Here is a 26,749-nt window from a genome sequence, read left to right as displayed (position 1 = left end):
TTAAAATAAATGTATAGTTTATATTATCTTACTAAAACCTGAATAAAAACAATTTGTGCGCATGAACTTCTGCCCAATATTAAAACCAGGCAGCAGTACAACACCCCCCATTCTGCCATACGGACGGTAATCTAAATACATTCTCTAATTATCCAGCTAGGTTTGCATTTAAAGTGCATGTCTGAACACATCTGGCTTTAGCAGCAGCCACTTCTCCTTCAAGTTTGCTTTGACGTCTGCTGATGCAAAGGTGTAATCAATGGCTTGATAGGACAGATCCCATACGTGGTGTGGAGTCAAGTTAAATGTCTTAGCAGCAATCTCATACTCCACTGAAAGATCAGTCGCAAAGACTCCTTTATCATCTGTCTGCAAAACATAAATGCCCAGTCTCATTACTGTGTTCCTTTAAGACATGCAATATTCAGTGTTTAAGACCCAGGTAGAACATCACATTTTATGTAAATAATCCATAAAACAAAACATTTGAGTAGGAGTGACAATGGATAGATGTAAAGTGGTGGTTCACCTTTAGATTAACTTTTACAAGGTTATAGAATGGGTAATTCTAAGCAACGTTTCAATTGGCTTTATTTTTTTTCCTTAGTTTTTAAATGATTTGCCTTCCTCTTTTGACTGTTTCCAGCTTTCAAATGAGGGTCACTGATTTATTGTTATTGCTGCTTTTTAATACTCCTCTTTCTATTCAGGTCCTCTAGTATTCATATTCCAGTCTTTTAGGTAGGAACTCCACGGTGCCGAAACGCATGTGACGTGTCGGATGTTCTAAATATACAGGAAGTGAAGGAGAAAATGCAGGTAAGAACTACATTTATCAGACTGTCGGATGAAAACGCTGCACGCTGCGTTTTCATGGCGACGTGTCAGCTTGAGCCGCACCATGGAGTTCCTCCCTAAATTCAAATGAATGCATGGTTGCTAGTTTAATTTGGACCCTAGCAATAAGATTGCTGAAATTGCAAACTGGAGAGCTGCTGAATAAAAAGCTAAATAACTCAAAAAACACATACTAAAAAATGAAAACCAATTGCAAATTGTCTCAGAATATTACTCTCTGCACCATACTAAAAGTTATCTCAAAGGTGAACAACCCCCTTTAAAGGAGAAGAGCTTCTTCAATTGAATTCTTCCTTAGCCGAACAGATCATCCATTTTACTGTGGCCACACTGGGATTTAGTCAAATAAATTCTTGAGATAATCTAGTCAGGTTATTTATAGGTTTTTCAGATTTAAAGGGACAGTGTATAATGCTACGTTGTAGCCACAGTAAATGTTTGCCTGTTTCATCTGATTTAGGGATGCAAGATCACTAACTCTGTACAATCAGGTATGCATAAAGACTGAAATCTCATCCTCTTTATGTCCCAATCCTCCCACCATGTTTGGACAAATCAACTGCACTCTAAAATGTCATAGGATAGTCAGCTGAAACCATCCAGGTGCTATATATATCCAGGCAGATGGGAAGTATAGTCAAAATCATTAAAATGCCCAACCAGGTCTGGACATGTTGGGTCCCATATAAAGCATTGCAGGAGTATAGGCACAATAATATAGGAACGTATACAATTTGTAGCCTCACTTTAAATAGCATTTGATGATAAGAATGAGAAATTACATCAGACCATGATAACCTTATGTTCTTGTAAAACAACCATAGTTCATTTTGAACTCTTTATGGTCTTCCTAGATTACATGTGTTTAATGCACAATTCAGGTGTATTTCGGTGATAACAGAAGAAATAACAGTCCTTACACAAAGCACAAATGGGTGATGCAGATTATACCAAAATCCAAAATGGTGCTCGTTGTATGAGGAAACTGTTTGTCCTTTGATATTTGAGGTAATACATAGTTCTAAGGAAGAAAGAAAAATAAACATAAATATATTATAAGGAGCACAGCCAAGCATAGTATTTTGATAGGATGTGAAGTTAGGCTACGGTTAGTAGATATTCTGAAATATCAGGTGCACATATAGAAAGTCCAGCTAGCAGGGACGCATTGAAGAAATGTAATTAAATGCTATTACTTCACTGCAGATCAGCAGTTCTCCCTGATTTTTTATACAGGCTTCCAGACTATAAATAAAAGTGAAAGAAGTAGGCCCAAAACAGAAACTTTATTATTTTATACTAAATAAACATAATCTTACCAAAGTCTTTGGCTGAAATAATGAATCAAACGTGGTAAAACTGATGCTGGGCTGGCTCTCTGCACTCCCAGGCTAATGTATGGCTAATGTCCCTCCAAAGATGTACATTTATGTCACACCTCTTTTCTAATAGGTACACCACACAGCTGCTGAATAATATTGGAACAGAAACCTGCACTTTAACAGTGTGCATCAGGTTATGAGGCCATGGCTTTAAAATTTCTTTTGAAGGGGGCAATATTATTATACGCACTTTAACCAGACTTACAGCAAGGTTGTATGCATTTTTTGGGCCATCTCAAACACACACAGATCGCAATTAATGGCGCTATATATATATATATATATATATATATATATATATATATATATATATATATATATAATTTATTGAACATCATCAATGCACATGCCAACACAATTAGCGAACACACCATAACTGCACCTCCCATCATTAAAAATAGTTATTATAATAACTGTAAAGCTACCTTATTTTAACCATTTGTATATGCTACTTTTATATTATTTTATGTTAATTCAAAGGGACAGTATACCCCTTTTATAAATTTAGTGCAATAAATAAAAATATAAATTTAGTGCAATTTTTAATTAAGAAATATCTGTGATTTTTGCTCTTTGTTGTATTTTACCATGAAACTAAAGACACATTCTATTTGCTGGTCCCAATAAGCAAAGTCAAATGAACCAGCAGCCCCATAACAAGCCTCTGTATAAACCCCTCCCTTCCCCCAGCTACAGCCAGGTATCTTTTTTAGGTAAAGAGTAGCTCATTATATAGAGGCTTCTCAGGGGACTTCTGATTTATCTCCATTCCTGTTCAATCCAAGGGGCTCACAGTTGCATTATGCAGCACCTGCTCAATGCATTTTGTAACTAAAAAAGTACAAGTCTTGCAGTAAAAGTCACCCATGCAATATTTGTACCTAGAGGTATATGCTGTTTTTTCACAATCTCAACAATGTGAGCTGAGGTAGTAAGAAATGTGCCGTGTCCGATTCGATCCGGGGGGAGTCCAAGAAGAAGTTCTGTCTCTTCTGTTTGACTGGGAATCTGGAACAAAACACAACAGATTATGTTTTTGGTGTTTCTCTGTAGAGAAGCCTTCTCTAGTGATAAATTGAGAAGACCAAAGGAATATGATAAACAAAAAAAACAAAAAACACATGCATATTAAGATTTTATAACTACTACTTAAAATAATGGTACTGTAGGGTTTATCAGTTGTATAAAGGGTTCCCCATGCCAGATAGAATGTAAAATAATTTGTGGCAGACCACAGTCATCATATTATTCTATTAAAACTGGAGCTGTAGGCCATGCTAAGCATGTAACTATAAATGAACACACTGAGGAAGGTTATCGCATGTAACAATGGGTCAGGGGAGAAAATGTATGAGAACTAGAAAAGAAATAGTTTCAGTCCTTGAGCTACAGGGGGTTTGGCATACTGGCACAAATTATATAATTTACTGTTCAAATCTTTCAGACAATTATTTGGTAAGTCAGAAATAAAAGGTAGAACACTGATGGTAGATACCTCTGATAAATGAAGAGCCAACTTGAGGCCGGATTGTCTGGCTTTGTTTAAAGGTTCCATGAAGTCTCTTCCATGTCCCACCTTAAGCAACAAATATAATTCAGTTAAAATACTTTCATTTTAATAAGTTCTATTAGACTGAACCCAGGATTCTACTAAATGTGTGCTTATGGCTATGCTGTGAAAACATCAAGAATTTTGCATTTAATTTTTCTTAGCATTTCTGCCTTGAAGTTCTGGGGGTCCAAGACATGATTACCGCCACAACACTATTTACATCTTGTGGGTTTCCTCCAAGTGTTACCAGAATGTGAGACCTTAGATTGTAAGGTCCACTTGGACAGGGACTGGTGTAAAATGTTGGTGCTGTATAAATACATGGTAATATATAAAAAGTAAAATTACCAAAGTAAAGTTCTCCTCAGCCTATCACATATTCAAATAGACAATGATCACAGTAGAACAATTCAAATCCGACTGAAGCTGTGCTTATAAAAGATACGTGTGATATTGTCTTCCCTTCAGAAGCTTAGAGACAATAAGTTTTGTTTCACTTTTCAGTTGTTACAGGCTCAGGGCCCATTACTAAATTCATCAAGTCTTTTTTTAGGCAGCAATTTTCAAGTGCTAAGCATAAGGGACAGTAGCAAGCAATATTACAAATTTGTATTTATAGGTTTGGGACTACATTAAAGGGATACTGTCATGGGAAAAATTTATTTTTTCAAAATGAATCAGTTAATAGTGCTGCTCCAGCAGAATTCTGCACTGAAATACATTTCTCAAAAGAGCAAACAGATTTTTTTATATTTAATTTTGAAATCTGACATGGGGCTGGACATATTGTCGATTTCCCAGCTGCCCCAAGTCATGTGACTAGTGCTCTGATAAACTTCAATCACTCTTTACTGCTGTACTGCAAGTTGGAGTGATATCACCCCCCTCCCTTTTCCCCCCCAGCAGCCAAACAAAAGAACAATGGGAAGGTAACCAGATAACCGCTCACTAAAGCTGGCCATAGACGCAAAGATCTGATCGTACGAATCGAGGATTCGTACGATTTTCGGAACGTGTGTGGAGAGTCCCGACATTTTTCATCCGGCGGAGATCGGTCGTTTGGTCGATCGGACAGGTTAGAAAATTTCTGTCGGCTGTCGATAATATCTCTGCGTGTATTGCCGATCGTACGATTTTCAGTGGGAGACTGTCACTAGCTTTGGTTGGACATAGATATCGTACGATTGCTGTCAGGGGGAGAACATTGCTGATCTGTTCTTTAACTAATCTGACTAGTAAAACTTTGATCTGAATGGTCAGTGGTGGGTCGGGAGATGGGAAAGTCCGATCGTACGATGATTCGTACGATCGGATCTTTGCATCTATGGCCAGCTTAACACAAGATAACAGCTGCCTGGTAGATCTAAGAACAACACTCAATAGTAAAAACCCATGTCTCGCTGAGACACATTCAGTTACATTGAGAAGGAAAAACAGCAGCCTGCCAGAAAGCATTTCTCTCCTAAAGTGCAGGCACAAGTCACATGACCAGGGGCAGATGGGAAATTGACAAAATGTCTAGCCCCATGTCAGATTTCAAAATTGAATATAAAAAAATCTGTTTGCTCTTTTGAGAAATGGATTTCAGTGCAGAATTCTGCTGGAGTAGCACTATTAACTGATGTGTTTTGAAAAAAACATGTTTTCCGATGACAGGATCCCTTTAAGGAAATTAACCCAGCGAAGGCCCATAAATCATGTGATTTTGTATTTGTTGTTATAATACACAGACTCCCTCTAGTGGTAGGTTTTGGTTAACGTAAAAAATTCAGGGGGCTCCGTTTTTTCCTTAGGAGCATACTATACAATTAAGAGTTTTTAATACAATGGTTAATTACCTTTCCCCAAGGCGTCCCCCATGCTACCAAACACATTGTATAGAAAACCAACCACCCCTCAAATTGTACATAATGAAATATAATTCACTTTCCAATATACATTATTAGTTTTCACATTGTAAATGTGCTATCAAAAGCAGTTTATCGCTCTGTTCTCCACACCTCTGACTTTTAGAACAAAACAGAAGCCAGCTAATGAACAAACTTGCAAAGAAGCATAGTCTTGGCTGGAGGAAAGCTTCCTTGCAACATTGCTTTGAATCAGACTAGCAGTGCAGAAAAAGACACACTGAAAGAGTGTTTACTGGAAAGATGCTTAGTTTTAGATTTTCTTTCATTGTGCACAAAAACAAAACATTTCCTTCCAATAGCGTAGATTCTACATCATCAGCAAGATATCAAATTGGCAATGATCTAGAATCTACATGTTCAGGTTTACGGTTACCCTACAGAAAAAGGGCATTGTCTAGAAAATCGCTTTCCTTGAAATTAAAAAACTGTGGTAGGGAGTGGGCTAAGGGACATCAGTTTTTACAATCTCCCCTGTACTTATTTAATACTATATTAAGAGATATACCGTATATTTAATATAAGGCACTAAGTCTGCCGAGGTGCCATAACCCACTGAAATAAATAAACATTTAAAATATTACCTGCTGATTGGTTGAAATGGGTTACTGGACCTGGCCAAATTTTGTGGGTGTAATTTATTAACACTGGGTATATTTGCACCTGGACGGTAACCCATAGCAGCCAGTCAAAGGTTTGTTTTCACGGTTTTACCTGCAGCTGGGTAAAGCTAACCACAGAATGTTTTGCTAAGGTTACTGCCCATATGAAAATTTGCCTAGCGTTGATAAATGAAAGCCAGAGTGTCTTATTACATAACCACATAAAGTTTCTATTGTTTACTGGCTATTTGGCCATAACCTTCCATTTTATGACTTGTGTAATGGTCCCTTATAAGAAGCTAGTAGTGTGTGTGTGGCTCAATAGTAAGTAGGCAGAGTTTGCGGTAGTGGTCGGGGTAGGATTAGTAAAAAAAAATTAAAAACCACCCCAGCTTCTCACCAGCTTTGCTCATAACAGCCTTACAATATGCAGGAACATGCTACGGTTTAGTTTCAGCCACTAGATGGCACATTTGTTTCAAATTCTGTGACATACTGCATTGCAAGTGTGCAATCTCTACAGATGGCAGCAGCATTTCTAATGTTATGACTAGGAGCTTAACGAATGTCTGTGAAAATACAGTTTCCAAATTTTACTTAAAATTAAACAATGCATTCAAAGGGTAGGTATTAAGTGTTTAAACTTCTTTGATCCATGTTATAGGGCAGCTGTAACTCCACATACATACAGTAAATATACCCTGCCCCTAAAACCACCACCCTCTGGATTCCAGATAACGGAGGTTCTGGCAGTGGAAGGTTTAACATATCCAGTTTCTGTATAAAGAAATATTAAGGCATGGGCCAGTAGATAAGTTGAGAAATAACTTGATAGCTTGTGATAGAACTCACAGTTGGGTCACCACTGAGGTCCAAACCTAGAACCAGTTCATTGCTTGAACAGAAGAAATCTTCTGCAAGCTTAACAGTTTCCTTTGCAGCTGTGGGTCCCCCTCTTCTATCGATAGCCAACAAGAATCTAAAAGTGAAATAGGAAATTAAAGATGCTTTAAAATGTAGGTAGTGGCAAGTGCACATGTGTAGCAACAAAGCCAGGCATGTGGCATGTCCTATGTAGGCTTAGCCATATAAACAACCCATCAAACCTTCAAAATACATTTATTTTTTAAAGGAAGAAGATTGAGACAATCAGAGATCAGTAAAATACACAGAAAATGGAAATAGAATTGCCAGATTTTTTTTCAATTTTCATCCCAAAATTAAAGTTAATTAATTTTATGTATTATTATTAAATTGTTTCAGGTAGAAGCAAAATGGTTATCAGAATAATCTGTCAATACTGTAGGAAAATGCGATTCAATTAAAATGCTAGAAAAGACGATCTTTAGTATCATACCTAACATCTATATCCACACCTTCTTCCTTACACTGCTTTATGCCCTCAAGCACAGTCTCCACATAGGCCTGTTTTGTTAAACCTAAAAGGGAACAAAAGCACAATATATTTAAGTTATTTTCCATCTGTAGACATGCCACCAGTATATTATAAATTCACCCCTAATTTTCACATGCACTAATCTGCAGGAAATATGTCACGTTGGGGCACCCGGATCACACAAAAAAACCTTCCTGCAGGCTGGCATGGGACATAAGCTCAAATCACAGAAGCCCATTGCATTATAATCATAATAAAAATGTTTTCTACCTCTTAGGTGGTGACTAAATCACACATATTCATTAGTTATTCTGCCTAATTCAGCCGCAGTCTCCAAAATTTACTATCACATAAAAATGGCATCCAGTTGCTAAATGGTCATTAAAAGTGGCACCTATTTAAAAGCAACATAAGATTAGTTTTAGTTATTTTTGAATTAGAGAGGATGCAGAGAAAGGCAACTACGCTGGTAAAAGGTATGGAAAATCTCAGCTATGAGGAAAGACTGGCCAAGTTGTGGTTGTTCACACTGGAGAAGAGGCGCTTAAGGGGAGATATGATAACTCTGTATATATAATTAAGGGATCATTTAATAATCTATCCAATGCTTTATTTACCAGTAGGTCCTCCCAGCTGACAAGAAGGCATCCATTCCAATTAGAAGAAAGGAGATTTCGTCTAAATATTTGGAAGGGGTTTATTTTACAGTGAGAGCTGTGAAGATGTGGAATTCTCTCCCTGAATCAGTGGTACAGGCTGATACATTAGATAGCTTTAAGAAGTGGTTGGATGGCTTTTTAGCCAGTGAGGGAATACAGGGTTATGGAAGATAGCTCATAGTACAAGTTAATCCAGGGACTAGTCCGATTGGCATCTTGGAGTCAGGAAGGAATTTTTTTCCCCTCTGAGGCAAATTAGAAAGGCTCCAGACTGTGTTTTTTTGCCTTTCTCTGGATCAACTAGCAGTTAGGCAGGTTATATATAGACTTAAAGGTTAAACTTGATGGGCGAGTGTCTTTTTTTTTTTTTCAACAAAACTTATGTTACTATGTTACATGGCAGCACCAAAGCTATAACGTTATTGGTAACAGTTTAGAACTAAAAAGTATACTCTCCTTTTAACATTATTCATATATTAATTATATATATTCAGACTAGTTTTTTACCATTATAGCCAGATATATACTTCTTAAATTTTAGGGAAAGAAAGTGAATTCTGTACCAGCGGGAGTATCTCTAGGTGTACTTCGCAACTCTAAATACTTCACACCGTCGGCAGCAAATTCTTTAATGACATCTTTTGTTACCTTGAAATAGAAAAATAAGACATTATATAATCCTACAGATAATTAGTAAAACGTGACCAGTCTCAAAGGAGTTAAATGACCAGAACTCTAGGTAGACAGCAGCAGAGGTTGAAACAAGATTAATGACGAGCAAGTTTAACTCCTAACCACCACCAAAATGCATGTGGTATTAAGGAAATCTGCTTTACATGCCTACAGCATGCATTTTCTTTACCTTCTGTGTAAATGACTGTAACCCATTGTTTGCAATTTCTGTAAAAAAACAAACCCGTGCTACATTGCTGCACATGATGTTTGAAATTCCTGGGGTAAAATGTCAAATAAGGACCATATTTATCTACGTTAAAGGTTACAAACAGCCTTAGATTGTTAGTGTTGACTGAAACAAGAGCAGAGACAGTCAAATGATGCCACCGATTCTCGTTCTGCATGTTACTGTGCTGTACAACCGTGGGATTCCAAAGAGATCAGTGGACAACCAGATAAGACTTGTCAGAAGGTCAGCAAACACAGTATATTTTGGAAACTAAATAACTATTTTCCCCAGCAGAAACCCAAACATGTATCCGATAACACACTACAAAGACTGAGAGACATGGAACACATTGCACTACACCAATGAAATTGGGGTGGGGTTCTGCATAAGTTTGTTCCATGTCACTACTAGCCATTTCTAATGCTTTTCCTATACCCTAAGGGAGCTAGCACACGGGCAGATTCGGAGAGATTTAGTCGCCTGGCGACTAATCGCCTCTTCTTCGGGGCGACAATCTCCCCGAACTGCCTGCCGCCTGCTAAAATGAAAAATTGCCTGTGTCAATGCACTTGCGGCGCTTTTATTTCTGAAGTCGCCCGAAGTTTGCTCGTGAGGCAACTTCGGGTGATTTCGATAAACAAATCGCCGCGAGTCGCCAGACGACTAAATCTCCCCGAATCTGCCCGTTAGCTTAAAGCATTATTAATTCATTAACAAAATATCTGCAAACAAAGAGGCAACAGTGTTTAAGAATAAGGAATATTAATGATTTTAGGAAACTGAAATTACCAAGCATTTAAGGCAGTAAAACAGGAGGTGTGATACATGTGCTGACAACATAATAGGAACACTAACATTTATTGTTTATTGTTTTATAACTACTAATTCTTAGCAATTTTTCAAGTATGGCATTAAGTATAGTACCTGCTCAGTAAAAAAAAACAACACTCAGGCCTTTAATCTACAGCTGCTACCAGAATATAGAATTTACTCCCACAGCTCAGGTATGACATCTAGATACATAGGTACAATGGTCCTGCAGCTTCTGTTACTAGGCCAGATATACAATATGTGGTTCTTCAGTGGCCACAGAACTCCTACAACTACAAAGTTTAACTCCATGTCATCAGCACAATAACAATATAGCCCTGGAGTTTATTCAACGTTACATATTTGATGCTAAGTGGACTAAGGATATTACAGATATGGGACCGGTTATGCAGAATGCTTGGAACCTGGGGTTTTCCGGATTACAAACCTTTCTGTAATTTGAATCTTCATACCTAAAGTTTACTAGAAAACCATGTAAACATTAAATAAACCCAATAGGCTGGTTTTATTTCCAATAAGGATTAATTATATCATAGTTGGGATCAAGTACATGCTACTGTTTTATTATTACAGAGAACAGGAAATACTTTTTACAAATTTGAATTATTTGGATAAAATGGAGTCTATGAAAAATAGCTTTTCCGTAATTTGGGTTTCTGGATAAGGAATATGTTACCTGTATAAGAATGCCCATACTGAATCGTTACCTCCTCAATGGCATGGAGTTAGAAGACACCTCAGCAACAATTTACTATGGTACATAGGTTTCTTTGAAAAGATGTTGAATGTGGCTGTCTCTATAAACATACAAACACAAGCAACTTACCAATAAAATATCTTCAGCGGTATCTGTGATTTGGTGTATTATTTTAAACATCTGAAAACACCTGCAAGGGAAATAATGGTTAATGAATGATTTCTTCCTAAAAGAAGGCACAAACAGCAGTCCCAGTTCTCCTTAGAATGTACTTTCTGTGGTTTTAAAGGAGAACTAAAGCCTAATTAAAGAAGTAGGCTAGACATGTACCTTCACTTTGGAAATAAGCAAGCCGGTCCTCTTCTCCAATTTTGTTATTAGGCTAGACATGTTGTACATTCTGTTTTAAGCTTCTGTACCAGCCCAAGGCAACCAAAGCCCTTTAGCAGTAAAGATTATGTCTCCAAAGATGCCCCAGTAGCTCCCCATCTTCTTTTCGACTGATTCACTGCACATGCTCTGTGCTGCTGTCACTTACTGAGTTTAGGGTCCCACTCACAATATACAGTACTCATATAAATCTCACAATATAAGGCTGATTAGTAATTAATACAGATAATTACTACATGGCAGCACAGAAACCAGTGCAACTAGCATCAGAATTTAATAATCAGTCCTGTAGCATCAGCTTATATTACAGACAAACCTAATTTTCTGCTTGATAATTTTCGATGACCCCTAAGCTTAGCTTCTCAACAGCTGCTCAGAGCCCACTGAGCATGTGAGTGTCGCAGACACTTTCCAAGATGGTGACCCCCTGTGACAAGTTTGAAGTTCTGGATCATTGCTGCTATTAAGAAGCTAAAACATTAGGCTTGTGCAATAAGTTCACTATATAAAATATGGCATTTGTAGCCATATTCATTTTTTAGGGTTTAGTTCTCCTTTAATTAAAAAAAAATTCTGTAAGTACTGGGGAAGGTATAAATATATAACAATCCTCTGAACGCGCAGCTTTATATCATGCAGTGGACTTTGGATATCATAGGCATTAATTAAAAGGACAGTATACCCGCTTCACAATAAATAGGGCTAATTCTAAACATACTTTGCCTGTTGTTTCAGTTAGCAAATATGTATGGTTTGTATTTCTTGCACTCTGTATAGTATAATGAGCTGCTCTTTATCTCACAGTTTAGCAGGCTGCTGTTGGGGCAAGGAAGGGGTTTGTTTATACAGAGAGCTTCTCAGTGGACTCATGATTTGTTTAGACTGCGTTCAGAACAAGTGATTAGAATGTGATTTTATTTTCGATTTTAAAAGGCGCCCGTTTGGTGCAAGAAATAATAATAAAACATACATATTTCTTAACTACAACAGTATGTATGCTTAGCACAAAGTCCTATTCATTGATGTTAAATAAAGAGGTTTACTTTGCCTCTAACAAAATGGATAATAGAAGTTGATAAAGAATGAAAATGTGATGAAAATGACCTGTTGGTTAAGTATTTATTCGGAGGTATATTTCACTGCACAGCATTTAAAACCACAGTTTCTATCTACTGAAGGAGTATTGGAAAGCCAAATCAGAAGCAGATAATTTACAGAAGTACATAGCATTGTAGTAGGATCAGAAAACTTACTCTTCAAGTGTCCTTTTCTGCCCTTTGTCAATCATAGTCATTCCATGCTGGATATCTAGATGTGGTTTGCGGGCCATCAGCTTCTTCATGGTAGCTGTACTTATAGAACCATTCAGATGCGCATGAAGTTCCTAAATCGGATTTCAGAAACATGTTATCACAGCCACAGTTATTTCTAAATCGCTCAGAAAAAAAATTTCTTAATAAGTCTCCAAAACCTATTCATATGGATTTAGCTTTGTGGAGTATAATTGTTATGATGAATCGTTCCTTCATTCTTGGAACAAATATGCCCCAAGGAATACAGCACAACGTACAATACTTCTGCTGCATTATACAAGCACACTAGCATGTCTTGTCCAAGATAGATTTCTAGTCCAAAAGCTATTGCTTAGATTAGATTCTTTGGCTTCTCAGGCAGTACATACATACAGACAGGCCAACGTTAATTCTGCATGTATGGGGAAGCTGAACTTGACTGAGACGTTCCCTAGGAAACAGCATAGGGCCAATTATAACCACTAGGTGAAGTACTGCCCGGTCTATGGAGAGCACCTCTGCAAAATACAATATATTATGGAAGCTATGGCTGTGTAGGTGCAAACATGCAAAGAAGCGATCAACATGCACAAAACTAGCCATGCCTACATTTATTATTGTAAACAATACACTGCTTTGATAGGAACCACTTTAAAAAGCACAATTATACTCTGCTAAATGAAGAAATGTGATTAAATCCACTGTCCTTCGTGACCTAACTCATGAGGAATCATGCTAATCCCACACTGTCTCCAATTAAAATTTCTGTAACCATAGTCTGTGCATTAAATGAGGCTTTTATATTCAGGACATCATGGTCTTAGGGTGGCCATAAAGGCAGAGATATTATCTATACAATACACAAGAGCCATGACTATCCTGTAAATTATATAGTGAATCTTGTAAAATATAAGGATATTATAAGTTACCGAGGAGTTTCATGACCATATAAAAAAACAAGGCCGAAAGGCTGAGTGTTTTTATACAGGTCATGGAACTCCGAGGTAACTTCTAATATCCTCATATTTTTCAACTGGGGGTACTTTATTTATTATAATACACAAATTTCAGTGAGTCATATGACAGAAATGACATCAGAACTCACCGTTTATAACTGATGACATCAGAACTCACCGTTTATAAGGATATAATTTACAAGATATGCATGGCTTTTGTGTATTATATCCTTATAAATCAGTGCGTCATTGGTTATAATCAGAGCTTAGTAATGTAATAATGTAATGTCACATGACTCACTGAAACTTGAGTATTATAATAAATAAAGTAGCCCCTGTTGCAAAATATGAGGATATTAGAAGTCACCTCGGAGTTTCATAACCTGTATAAAAGCACTAGGCCTTGTGCTTTTATATGGTTATGGGACTCCTCTGTAACTTATAATATCCTTAAATTTTATAATAGGGGATACTTTATTCACTGTATAATTGACGAGTGGTTGCAAGAAGACTGCTGTCTTGGAAAGATCAGTCGGCAAGCTGCCTCTCATCAGACTTCTAGGTTGTCATGTTTTAAATGAGAAACACAATGGATTTACAGCATTTTAGCAATTCCTTGTTGTTTCCAATACTAGGCACGTCTGTACTTATGCAGATAAGCTATCATTAGTAAGCAGTCTCTTGAGAACAAGTTCATTTGTGCAGAAGTAGTTTTGTTTACCAGTAAAGTCAGGGAAGGACATCTTTCCATTACATTACCGATGAACATTGTAAAATAAAAAATTGAGCAAGATGCTCCCATCAGAAGCAGTGAGCAGTGTGCATAGTGCAGAAGCTTTTCCTATTTCACAGATAAACACTGCTATAATCTGTAAGCGGATTTGCAATAAGATACAATTCTCCTGAAATTACCACAGACCTAGCACAGGAGAATACAGCCTATACAGATTTGCTAATGGTAAGAGCAGAGCTTCTACAGTAATTGTGCATCATATGACCATAAAAGCAATAACCCTGCATTAAGCTGCTGGTGGACACACCATAACCTGAGAACATGGCATCTCTCTCTACCTACCCTTCATTATTTACTTCAAAATGCCCACACAACATTTAAGAGGTTGACTTTGAGTTGACTTTTAGTATGATGTAGACAGAGAGTGATATTCTGAGACCATTTGCAGTTGATTTTGATATTTTATTTGTGGTTTTTAGTAATGTATAGTTATACTTTTTATTCAGCAGCTCTCCGGTTTGCAATTTCAGCAATCTGGTTGCTAGGGGCTAAATTACCCCAGCAACCATGCATGGATTGGAATAAGAGATTGGAATATGAACAGGAGATGGCTTGAATCCAATGATGAGTAATAAAAAGTAACAATACATGTGCACCCTTACATAACATTTGTTTTTAAGAAGGGGGTCAGTGACCCCATTTGAACGCTGGAGAGAATCAAAAGGTAAATATTTTAAAAATGAATCAATTGAAAAGTTACTTAGAATTGGCCATGCTATAACATACTAAAGGTTAACTTAAAAGTGAACCACCTCTTTAATAAATACCAAACAAATGAGCATGCACTTAATTAGAATTAAAATACCCACTTTTATTGGCCTTTATTTGCCATTTAAAGCAAATATCATAGTAAAACAGGGATCAAATTAGCCCCATTACAAAGTAATATCCAACCTGGCTGCTAGCAGTACAAAGCACTGTGTCCTAGCACCTACGTGACCTATGGCTACACAAGTGAATTCTCACCACTTTAGGGAGGTCTCGATAAAACTGCAGCGCTCCCTCTCCAGCCATGGTGCTCCTTTCTTCCCCTGTGTCTGTCACATACTGAAACCTTCCTCCAACTCACTCTGCCTCTTGCGTTCCACTGGAAACAAAGTGTCTTCTTATTGGTTACTGACATCTTCCTCCTTATAGGCTGCCAGTGCCTGGCCCCTCCTCCTGCCTCTACCGTAGTACTGATTTGTTGTTACATTCTGTAATGCTCCCTAATGAGCTGAGTGCTGAGTTGTGGTGTAGTCCCTGTTTTGTATTGACATAAGTAGCATATGGCACAGTGCATTGTATAGGCTGTGCTGTAACTCTTTACATTCGCCTGCAATAATCTCAGTGCTTTAATCCCTAAATCAGATGGTATTTAGGATGAAATCTCGGATTTTTTAAAATTAGTTTCCCATTTTGTCTTTTTTAATTACTTATTTAAACTCATTGCAACCCAAGCAGAGTTCAGAGCCTCAGTAGCCATTATATATATATATATATTTTCCATATGGATTGGCCTGTTGTCCTGTCAGTGCCACTGAGGCTGTTCTGAGGAGAGAATGGAGAGAAATAGGGAGCTGGCACACACAGGGCCACCATTAGAAATCATGGGGCCCGTACAACAAAATTTTCGGGGCATTGGTGTTCAGTAGAATTGAACTTGTGGCTTCAGCACTTCAACTTCGCCTCCTTTCATGACTTCAGGTCTTTTCGCCGCTTCAGGGCTTCAATTTCGGCTGTTTTCATGACTTGGGTCTTTTTGCCGCTTCAGGACTTCAATTTCGGCTGTTTTCATGATTCCTGGCTTTTTCGCCGTTTCAGGACTTCAATTTCGCCTGTTTTCGTGACTTCAGGTCTTTTCTCCGCTCAGCTGGGAAATTGACAATATGTCTAGCCCCATGTCAGATTTTAAAATTGAATATAAAAAAATCTGTTTGCTCTTTTGTGAAATGGATTCAGTGCAGAATTCTGCTGGAGCAGCACTATTAACTGATTCATTTTGAATTTTTTTTTTCCCATGACGGTATCCCTTTAAGAAACACCTTTAGGATACCAGCTAGTGGTCCTGATCCCTACCAGTGGAAATGGTTTAGGGAGTAATATGCTAAGCCTGAATACCTTCAGCACTATGGTCCCATCACTTTAGACAGTAATGCTTAAGGAGAACTACCTCCAGCTACAATCCCTTGGTGGGGCACAAAGCTGCTTTCTAGTTTGCCTAACTAGCTAACGTTCCTAAAATGTAATTGGACAAAAACTATTCCTGTATCTGACTAAAACTCGATTCCATTCATCTAGGGCAGAAGTCTTTTCTGGGCCTTGGTGACACCAGGCTCCCCGGACTGGGCTAGAAGATGGAGGCCAAAGAGGAAGAACCGCTCCTTTTCAGGGTCAAAACCGAACAGATGGCAACACTAAAGTGGTCACTGTCTCAATGGACCAATAACAATAACATATAGATAACAAAGACAACAATAAATAATATACTGTAATTTACATGCAAAGGCTTCTGTCAAGCAACTAGGGGAATAGTACTTTTAGTGGATTTCCATCCATAGGCATTGTACCTATGCTTATATGGGGACTCTAGTGCTTTGATGAACGCATTGTGTAAGTGACAAAAATTACACAAAAAGCCCTCTCCTGGTTGTAATGCATTGTATTTAAGTGTGTCAAGAAAAAAGTTATGTTAAACTGCATTGCTTTACACCAGTAGTTACCGAACTCTAGGGCTATTCACTGTATGGGGGCCCAAATTAAAATAGGGGGGCCTGTTAGGGTGCAATTAGAGAGTATATACTTATTTACTGCCTTCGATAGTTTTAGGAACTATAGGAGAATGGAAATATAAACCCAAATAGAAAATGAATGCAAACTTACTCTTACTGTTGGTTTTGATGTCCTTTAGGGTCATATTTTTATATATCAGTAACTTTTTTATCTGCTAAGAGGGACCTTACCAAATCATGTACTGTGAAGGGGAAATGGACCCAAAAAAGTCTTTGTTCTATACCAATGTGGATGAAGAGAGATGCTCATTGTTGACAAACTATATCTGGGCCTGGTGGTTGACATAGTTTAATTCCATTAAACGTAATCTAACACTTTGGCCCTCCAAGTGGACTTTCACAAACTTTGTTGTTCATTGTTTTTATTCAACTTAGAATGTAGAAATAACATACTGTATAGTGCATTGCCAAATCAATTGACTTATTAAACCCATAATCTTATTTAAAAAAGTATTAATTTCTGCAAATCTGTGTAAAAACAAAACAAAAAGGAGAGCATAGGTGTGATAAATGTGTAGTAAATGGAAGAATTGTAATATTTCATCTGTCTGTCTAGTAAAAGTAACAGGATGCCAATTGGCTCATGGAAACAGCTGTGAATCTGATGGTTCCTCAGTGATACATATTAGACTAGTACTTCTTTCCTATAAGTGTTGTGCATGACATTCTTGTCCATGAAACCTGCTAGCTATAACTATTAACAAAACAACCATGCAATCTTTGTGTTTACTTTTCAAATGCCTAGGGCTGCAATAATTGATCTACAACTCTCATATCAAAAACTAAGGGTAGAACTACATGGACGATTTTGGTTCGATCCAACGACACACGACGAAACTCTGGCGTCAAATGGGATGCGTCGATGATAAGGTGAGTTGTAGGAATGTCGGATGTAGTCGCAGCGTGCATCTTACACGACTGTACGCTGCAAATTCATCCATCATTTCTATTTCTTACCTTATTTCCAGCGCATCCAACATGACGCTATCGATTCTTCACGTGTCGTCGGATCAGACCTAAATCGTCCATGTAGTTCTACCCTAAAGGTTGATGTGGTACCCCTATGAATGCACTAAACTGTCATATCTTAAAAGGGTATTTTTCCCATGACCTGGGAAACTTTGCATAAACTTTTTAGCAATATCTTGATATAAATAAGAATAAGACTGAAGACCTTACCACAAATGTTAATCCCCCCAAAAATGTATTTATTGGAAATGTATGCTTATAGCAGCTCGGCATCCACAGAATAGTCAGAACTCCTCTTCTGCATTTTTACTGCGCAGCTTCTGTAGGGTTTTGAGTTTCTCTATTGCTGACATGAGCAAAATTTCTCCATGCACCTTGTTATCTCTAGTTCTCACATTGACCGCACTGTTTGTCTTTTCTTTTTCTCCAACCACTGTAATGATAAACATTTTTGTGAGTGTTACCAAAACAAAGTGGGAAAAAAAAAACACTCTCAGATAAAAACAATTACAGGTATGGGACCTGTGATCCAGAGTGCTCGGGAACCCCCCTGGGGGGTTCTGGATAAGGGGTCTTTCTGTAATTTGGATCATCATAATAAAAGTGTACAAAAAAAATAATTTAATCAATCTTTTACTCTTTTAATACATTTTGTTACAGGAATGCAATTAACTGATGCTTTTGGACAGAACAGATCAGATCGTAAACTGGCTATAAGCTGCTTATTTACCCCTCTGACCTTGCCAAATGAACAGATCTTAAAGGAATAGTAACACAGAAAACTGAAAGTGTATGAAAGTAATAAAAATATAATATACTGTTGCTCTGCACTGGTAAATCTGGTGTGTTTGCTTCAGAAATAACTATAGTTCTATTTAAAACTATAGTTTATATAATAAACAAGCTGATGTGTAACCATAGGGCAGGCATTCAAGCTGGAAAAAAGAAGAAAATGCACAGGTTACATTGCAGATAACAGATAAAACACCATTGTATTGGACAGGGCTTATATGTTATGTGCTATGTAACCTGTGGCTTTTCTCCTTTTTGACAGCCCCCATGGCTACACAGCAGCATGTTTATATAAAATATAGTAGTCTTTCTGAAGTAAACACACAGCTTTTATAAGTGCATTCTAACAGCATATTATATGTTAATTACTTTAGAATGTTTTCATTTTCTGGTGTTACTGGGCAGCTTTAGAAGGCCTGGACTGGACAGACAAGATGATCACAGCTTTGATCACGTGAGCTGCCTTGTAAAAGGTTAGCTAAAGAAATGTAGCTTACCCCATTGAACGGTCCCAGAATCAAGTCTAGGAAGGTCACTTAGGTCAGTAAGTTTCATAGATCACTTACCTGTTGGGCATACTCATCACAGCTTGGTCCTACATGGATTACCATGACTTGACGTGGTGGAAGCAAAAATGGCCTAGAAGGAAAAACAGAGGACACAGAAGACTTTGTTTATTTGACAAAGTAAAGATTAACCCAAGAAATACAGTAATGCTTTTTTTACTTATTAAAATGCAAAATTTAAAATAAGTTAGTCCAGCCTGAAAAAAACAGCTGCTGTTGTGAGATGTAGATGCAGGTAGAACATTTTTAACTATTCTTGCAGTGTCATCTTGGTTCTGGTTATAACATTTTCACAAAGTATGCATGAAGTATTCCTAACTTGCACACTGAAATACAAATTGTGTCTAGTAATGAAGTCTGTTGCCCAGCAGGATCCATATTAATACTTACCACTTCCCCCCATAGTTTTCACAGAGAATGGCAATCATTCTCTCTACAGAGCCCAGGATTGCCCGATGAATGATAACAGGTCTTTTCTTGTCATCCCCGTCCTTGCTGTAAAGAGAGAACTGTATCATGAAGGCTCGGATATCATTAATAAACATCTTGGTCAGCCTTGTTCTCATATTGTCCACTTACCTGACATATGTCAAGTTAAAACGAATCGGCAGCTGGAAATCTAATTGGATGGCAGTACACTAATGGTAACGGCCAATAGCATCTTTAATTTTTATATCAATCTCCAAAACAAGTGGCTTGGTTATAACAACATTGAGTGCTACTACAATATCACAAATCAGTGCCTAATTCACACACTCTTGCACATTGTCATATTTATTGCATTCCCCTGCAACAGAGAAATTTTTTTTTTCATTACCTCCTAGAGGGTTTGACCAGTTTTGTGTTATACCAGAAATAAGACTATAGCAAAGGCCCATAAAGGGATATTTTTACCCTACATATTCTCTATGTTAAATATTTCCTTTGCATTGTTTATGCATTTATATTTAATGCTGTTCAGTTTTCTTGATCAGTTCTGTCAACTGATTCTATTAAAGGCCCAGAAGTCTGTAGTGATATAAAGGTTTTAAACAGTACCTGATTGTATTTCAAAATTTCAGTCCTAAATCTACTTCTGTGTATGATAGAAAAAGATACACTAGCCCTGTACGGAGAACTTAAAGTGGTGCACACACAGTTATTAAAACATGCTGGAAGAGTAAGCATTTATTCCTATCATATTTGCTTTACATGATCCTTTGGAACAGAGTTATAGAACATTTATCTGCTGGAAATGCACTTCCCTCTCTCCATTATACAAAAACGCTCTCTTTATTCGCAAAATAGTGAAATGCTAATTTCCATACACTACAGCAATACAGTGCTGCCATCTACAGTGCACATCCTTACAGTTCCCTTCCCCATTCAACACAGTAATGCCCCTATGGAATATTCTGTAAAAAGCTAAGCCACAGATCTCCACCCCATGGATTTCTAGCAGTTAATCAAGTGCAGTTCCCAACAGCTTTTGACTGGAGGTTGTATTTTAATAATGCTTTAGGATAAAGATATCCATTTCAGGTCTGATGCTGCCCTTTCTTTCCTTCTGAACATTCTAATATAAAAAAGAAAGCTATAAGGTTTTACAGCTTACGTTTTCTGTCTTCTGCAAATGCAATCCCTTGTAGATATAAGGGCACAGCTCTAGTCAGAAATAAAACAGTGCTGTCTTTTCTCTGCTACTACCTCTAATCTACTAGTAATTACTTTCTTCTGTAAAGCAAGTTACTGTTGTGCTTACCAGTAGTCTCTGGAGTATTGCTGCCTTGATCAACAATCGCACTGTAGATGAACTACACCTACTAACTTAAAAACCTGAGATCCGTTTGGCATCTATAAATATAAAACACTACTATGCACAAACTAAACACTATTTCTGGCAGGTATCATGTGTTTAAGGGCTCAAATGTGCAGCAATAAAATATCTAGAGATACTCATTAATTCACACACCACTTATGTTAAATTGATGAGCTAACCCTTAAAAACAAAACGGGGATGGCTCCCAATAGTGCTGTTCAAGATCATATAGCAATCAATGTATATGACGTATTTCAACACCAACAAGGACCACAGTTAAATGTTAATGTGAGATACATCGTCTATGGATGGTCTATTCCCCTAAGCAGCCCTATTAGTCACAGTTTATTAAAAATTAGCTTTACTTAGCTGAATCTTACTATTAGATATATCCACTTCACAAGCCAGATCTCCTTCAGCATGCTTTAGAAACCACGGGGCCACGCTCTCTGTGTAATAATAATAATTATAATTCTCAGGACATAGCTGTGCCCACGCTGGAGGGCCTTCTCCTCTCCTGTGCCAGACTCCCTGACAGCCTTTTCATCACAAACGTGACTTTCTCAAGAGGTAATTTTAACATAAGAGGTTTATGAATAAAATAAATATTTCTATATATCATATTGCTGCACATGATTATTTGAGTCCTTAAACACGAGACCTGTCGAAAATAAAATATTGTTTATTTGGTGTGTAATAGTACTGCTGTCTTGTGGACTCACACTAGAGGATTGTGATATATCCTTTTGCCGGTGATTGTACTATGTATACAGAATTCTTCTGCCCTCTCTTATATATGAAAAAAAAACATACTGACCTTGGGACCATAAAAAGCTCAGTCTCCTGGGTTTAGCTTCCATGGTTCTCCAAATTGATTCAAACTACTTTCCAGTTGCTATAGATGCAGGCAAATTAAAAATACAAGAGATTTTTCAGTTATAATCCCAAGGGGTCGTATTGTACAGAACATTAACTTACATGATATCCTGTGTACGGTGTTAACAAAGGACACACTACTATCAAGGTGACAGTACAAGATAGCAGTATAAGAGGATCATAAGAAAGCATTGGCAGGTGTTACAAACAGGCATACTGCATGTTAAAGAATTTTCCTCACCTCCCTTGATGGTTTATAAACGTAATAGAAATTTAAAAGACCTTTTGGTACAGAGTGATATAGGTCCACAAAAGAAACAGACACAACTCTTTATGGGTACCACTCAGAGGGGGACATTTCCATGTCTGTCATGTGCCCACTGCAAAAATATTACAAAAGGGGATTGTTTTACACATCCACATACAAGTAAAAATATCCAGATTAAGAAATACTACACTTGAGACTCTACTTATGTAGTTTACTTTTTGAAGTGTCCTTGCATATGTAGGTGAAATTAGAAATGAGCTGGGTTAGCACACGGGGCACTATGTCACCAGGTGGCTTAATAGGGAATATACCACCATGATGTTCATATGATTAAGTTTATACGAGTTGAATTTAAGTGCTTATTTTTAACAAATACTTGTGTTTGATTTTTATCTATATTTATTTTCCTTCATGTTATATTTCAGGACAGTGAGATTTAAAGATGTGGAAGCTCCAGATCCAGAGTAGTTCTGGGGTGATCTGTCCCCTGAATTCGACATTGGAGCCAGAGAGAAAAATGTTTCCACAATACCTGGTAGACAGAAGTGCACTAAAGTAAGGCATGGATTACTGTCCTGCAAAATGTGTTATATATTGTCAATACTTCCTCACATAATTTCCTCACAGGATTCACGTGATTACATCACATTGTATCTTGACTTTTTTTCATGGACATTGACTTTTATTGAATTTGAACAATTTTGGACACTAAAGGGTTTCATAGAGCATTAGGGGTACAAATGGAGGTGAGTGTTTTTGGATCCTCCTCTTCCTATGGGTATTAAACACTTGATTGTACTTGTAACTATTGGCTTGACAAAGGGCTGGAGTGAAGTCCAAAATGTTGCCTTTGGCACTTAAGTAAAATGTTTTTACTTTTTTCAAATATCACTGCGCTGCTGTTTTAATTGATTGGTACAAGATAGCATGTACCAAAGATAAGTGGAAGAAGCTATTCAGCCACTGTAGTTAAACAGAACTGCTAAAAGAATAAGCTAATTTTAATATGAACTTATATCTTGTGCATATTTAGAAAAACAGTAATATATCTCACCACAGTTCAGCAAAGAAGAACTCCGTAGCTCTCTTTCGACTTGCATATAATGAAGTAAGGGGAAAAAGAACTCACAGTTGGATCCCTTCCTAAAGTCTTGGAACCTGCATTTTCACCTGCTACAAATTTACTACCAATCTGATACACAAGAGTTTTATCTATATCTGGACCCACCAGCCACTGGCCTCCAAATTAACATCACAATAAAACCAAGGTGGTGTTATCCAAGGTGGAGGAGGGGGGATTGATAATTTTTTTTTTACCTCCAAGCCCCCTGAAACATAGCAGAAAGTAGAATGGCCTCATTATTGTAAAAAAGGTAAAATTCAAGTTCACTATAATGTCCATGAAACAAAATAAATAGAATAACTCTACTTTTATATATGGCCTGAATCCAGTTTAAAAGGAATGTACTACATGCTATATAAAAACTGGTTCTGACACATTGATATGTATGTCAGAAAGTTTTAGAACAAAAATATTACACTTGTGTTAGCAATAATCATTACACAGGGTTTTTCTAATTACTGTTTCTGCTTGATCCCATATTTCTATTTCTCCCAAGTAATTCTCTGGTCTGGTTGAAAGGTGAAACTGAAAGGTGAATCCAAACACCTTATACACAGACTGCAGGAATTGCAGACAACCATTCATCTCCTCCTGGATCTGTACATAGAAATGACAGTAACTCAGCAAGGCAACCTCTAATTAATGTTGGACTATTGCAGTTTAAGTACATTAAACCAATATATATATTTATATATATATATATATATATTTATATATATATATATATATATATATATATATATATATATATATATATATATATATATATATATATATATATAGATTAACCATACGCTGTTCTCTGGTGAAACGACTCGTTATAATCATGTACCTAAAATCACTAGTGTTTTACAAAAACAAGCAGCAGGAAAAGACTTGTGCAGCAATGATAAACTCCAGGAATCCATGTACTAATTGCTCTCTGCAGCCATCTAGTGATTTCATGAGTGCCATTTCATACAGTATATGCCTCAATAATGGCAAGTTTCATTCCACATCTACATAATGTATTGTTGTACCTGCTGTGCCAACATACCTACACACCAACAAGTTTGTTGACAACTTTCATAATCTACAAACAATATATTCACTTAGTTGCAAGGGCGGTTGCCAAATGTATTTGCAACTGATAAAGAAAGCATAGTCCGACCAAAATTGTTTATGTAAGGACACTACTAATAAATGAAACAATTCCCCCCCAGAATGGATTCTTTTATATTGTGTTTATTTTGGGCCCTAGCTGTGGCTATACACGCCCTGCACCAGTATCTGAAAAAAATCCTTACCCACAGTTTATCAATAAAATAATGGCAAATAAACAAGTCATGATGATGGTGATGACTGCTAGCATGACTCCCTAGTATTTTTCCTGTGTCTCGTTACCTGATCCATAGTGCAAAAAATATGAGCATCATCCTGCTGAAAGCGCCTGACTCTTGTCAAGCCACTTAATGTTCCTGCGAGTTCATTGTGATGAAGGACACCAAAATCTGCAAAGCGTAAGGGCAACTCTCTCCAGGACCGAGGCCGATGACCAAACATTAAACTGCAGAAGACAAACATACATATGGAATCATACCTGCAGAAGAGACTCAAATCCCTGCCCTGTGACTAGGGTTTTGCATAAAGTACAGAAACTAGAGCAGTAATTTAGAATTGTGCATGCAGAGGGCAATTTAAGAGCACACCCACAATACAATTTTTTAGCGTTCCAGCATAATTCTGTTGTCATGTCAAGTAGTGTCTGTTGCAACTTGCACACAATGTGCGAATACAGAAAATGCCCCCAAGTTTAAGCAGCAGATTATGTGTCATCCTTCACAGTACCATATTACCAGCACTTCTTTATATTGTATGATACTGACGATATGCGTGTGTAATTTGTTATCTGTACAGTTTTGACCTCAGAATATCTTATACCTAACATTCATCAACACTGGGCAAATCTGTACCTAGGTAGTAACCCATAGCAAGCAATCAGTGATTGGCGTTTTTCAGTTTATTGCAGGTAGAGCAATAAAAACAATACTCTTGGTTTGTTTGATTGGTTGTTGTGGGTTGCGTGCGATATTTATATATTCTATATAGTCAATGATTATGAACTCACATCAACATTTGTGCTCTTTTATTTATGCCATGTCATATGTTGTCTACATGGCAAGATCAAAGGCTCCAACAGGCAAAGGGGTTATTACTAACTAAAATCAAACAAGCATAATGACAATTTCTTTGCAGTCAGTTGTGTGTTAAAATATGTTAAAGGAACTTGAGTAAAAAATGCACTCCTTGCACTTCTGTATAGTTGCATTCAGCAACATTTAGTCCTTACTGCCTTCCATTCTTAATCAAACACTGTTGAACCTATTGATACTGGTGAACCCTGGAGATACTGCCAGCTCTTGACCAGATGGTAGCTCAAGGGTTCAGTTGTGCCCAGCTTCCATAGACAACTTGTGCTTAAAGAATCAAAAGAATCAGTGTCACTCTCATATTGAACATTGGAACGACCCCTCTAGATTTCCGTGCAAATGCATTTACATAAAGCTTTATAACCAATATTTTTAATTAACATATATTAAAAGTTTCCTTTTATTTTCCTCTTATTATGCAAAAGAAAGAAAGAAATTAGAGCAGAGTTCCCCTTTCACACTCCTGATCTTATTGTTTTTAATTAAATTGGCCATTTACTAGTCTGGGGATCTTAGTCAACCAGTCTGAATGACCAATGTCCTGTCTGATAAAATTAGGAATTTCAGTATAAGTGTGTAAGACCCTATCAACCAACAGGAAAATACAGTGACCACATGTCCCTCAGCAGCTGGATTGCAAAGGCAATGTCAAATCTGATACCAACCTATTTAAGCATGGCATTGCTTAACTTGTTGGGTTTTATACATACCAATGTCCTGGACAGTTCATAGGCTTTAGAGCAAAGGTTTCCTTTTCAACGTCATAGGAGAACATGTTCTCACTGTAGTGCTGCCAGTGGCCAGACATTTACCATAGTTTGCTATTGTAAATATTAGGAGTTGCTACTTCTGTAAAATTCCGGATTTGGTATTCCCCCTGAAAGAAATGACATACAGTTACCTTAGGCACTGTAAGGGTTATAAAGCACACAAGAGTCTGTTTACAAAGAGCAAAGAGCGAAAATGCATGTACCATTGCAGCATTTTGTCCAGAATTCCGGCACTCCAGTGTATGCAAAATATCATATGCAATATCAATAAACGCCAGAGCACATAAATACAGTACATACCTATACAGACCTATCTACACACTCACATATATAAACTCTAGATAGAGTTTCCTACATTAACTAACTGTAGATCTTAAGATCCTAGTAGCCTTGGTTAATATGCTTGTT

At 37.2% G+C, this 26,749-nt stretch overlaps 1 protein-coding gene and 1 pseudogene across 1 annotated transcript; both read right to left on the bottom strand.

Annotated features, from left to right (window-relative positions):
• On the bottom strand, positions 1 to 15,288 carry adal.L (adenosine deaminase-like L homeolog). Its single transcript, NM_001091830.1, is given in 10 exon segments — positions 1 to 369; positions 1,779 to 1,879; positions 3,122 to 3,248; positions 3,736 to 3,816; positions 7,154 to 7,280; positions 7,659 to 7,740; positions 8,920 to 9,004; positions 10,918 to 10,978; positions 12,432 to 12,562; positions 15,186 to 15,288. Coding segments are annotated over 10 exon segments (1,044 nt in total). The 5' UTR covers positions 15,234 to 15,288; the 3' UTR covers positions 1 to 168.
• A 2,955-nt stretch (positions 15,289 to 18,243) lies between these two features.
• Positions 18,244 to 26,749, bottom strand: part of LOC108710295 — a 37,535-nt pseudogene continuing 29,029 nt past the window's right edge.

Source organism: Xenopus laevis, chromosome 3L (assembly GCF_017654675.1).
Source record: "Xenopus laevis strain J_2021 chromosome 3L, Xenopus_laevis_v10.1, whole genome shotgun sequence".
NCBI classification, from domain to species: Eukaryota; Metazoa; Chordata; class Amphibia; order Anura; family Pipidae; genus Xenopus; species Xenopus laevis.
Note: the sequence above shows the minus strand (reverse complement) of the source record. Positions and strands in the feature narration are given on the sequence as shown.